At 47.8% G+C, this 1,265-nt stretch overlaps 1 protein-coding gene across 1 annotated transcript; it reads left to right on the top strand.

The window, feature by feature from the left end:
- The first annotated feature begins 349 nt into the window (after window positions 1-349).
- IQCF2 (IQ motif containing F2) lies at window positions 350-1,265 on the top strand. The gene is given in 4 exon segments (XM_033132833.1): window positions 350-391; window positions 887-941; window positions 944-1,060; window positions 1,063-1,265. Coding segments are annotated over 4 exon segments (417 nt in total).

Here is a 1,265-nt window from a genome sequence, read left to right as displayed (position 1 = left end):
TCTTTGTGGAGAGCCCTAGTGAGAAACAGCAGTCTTAATTCATCCATTCATTTCCCCATTTAATACTGATGACAGACACAAGGCAAGGTAATTTTAATTGCATCCAAGGACAAGGAAGAAATAATTAAATAGCAGAAGAGGAAAAAGAGGTGAATGAAGTCTCCATGTAGTGAAGAGATATCCAGAACACTTCTGTCTGTGTCATGAGGGTGTGGAATTGTGCTTCTTATGGATCCAGAGTCTAAAATAATCAGGAATTGACTCAATGTCCACTCATTTTTCCTCCGCTCCCTTCTCAGCATGGGCTGTCTGGGTCTAGGTCTGACTGTGACATGAGTGAATGGAGAGAATGAAAGCCACCAAGAAATGCATGGGGCTGGGAACAGAGAATGTGAGGACTCTGAATTAGAGAGTAGAATATTCAAAATGTGGGAAGGCTGGGATAGAGGATGGGATGAGGGTGCTGAAACCCCCCCACAGTATGTAAATATATAGTTGTGACAGAGAAAAATCAGCCAATGATGGTTAGCAGAGAATACCAGTGAAAACATTCTGAGGTCAAACTTCCCAAACCCATAAGCACTGCAGAGATAGAGTGTAATGAACAAAGGCCCTCACATCCCTAATGCACCCCTCTACTAGTTGATTCTCCTTTGATCCATGCGTCTGTGAGGTCCACAGAGTACTTATCTTTAAACAGGAGGATACCGTGACTCTGAGGGCAAGGTGATATGTCCCTAGCGGCAGATGAGAACTCACCTCCTGTTAATTCCCCTGAATTCTCCTAAGAAGGGCTGACTATTAAGGGAACCCAGGATCCTTCCAGGAAGACCCTGGAAGTTGGTGGCAAGATGTTCCCTGAGTGGTTTCTTTTATCTCTGCCTAGAAAAAATCTGAAAAAAGAATAAATGCAGCCACAGAGATCCAGGCCTGGTGACGGGGTCCCTGGTACGCTGGACGCTGCTGCATGCAGCGCTCAGGGCCAGGGTCATTCAGTGCTGATGGAGGCTGACCCTGGCAAGGCTGCTGCGTAAGAAGTGGAGGGCAGCCCCGATTACATACACAGAGAGAGGGCAGTGGTCAAGCTCCAGTCCTTGGTCCGTATGTGGCGCATCCACTGACGATACTGCCAAGCGCTCAGCGCCGTCTACCTCATCCAGTGCCACTGACAATGCCAAAACTGCCAGACCTGTGCTCTCCTCCGGGGCTACTGTGTCGTCACAGCCACTCACCTGCAGTTCCACATTGAAATCATCAACCCCTAA

This window comes from Rhinolophus ferrumequinum, chromosome 17 (assembly GCF_004115265.2).
Source record: "Rhinolophus ferrumequinum isolate MPI-CBG mRhiFer1 chromosome 17, mRhiFer1_v1.p, whole genome shotgun sequence".
Taxonomy (NCBI): domain Eukaryota; kingdom Metazoa; phylum Chordata; class Mammalia; order Chiroptera; family Rhinolophidae; genus Rhinolophus; species Rhinolophus ferrumequinum.
Note: the sequence above shows the minus strand (reverse complement) of the source record. Positions and strands in the feature narration are given on the sequence as shown.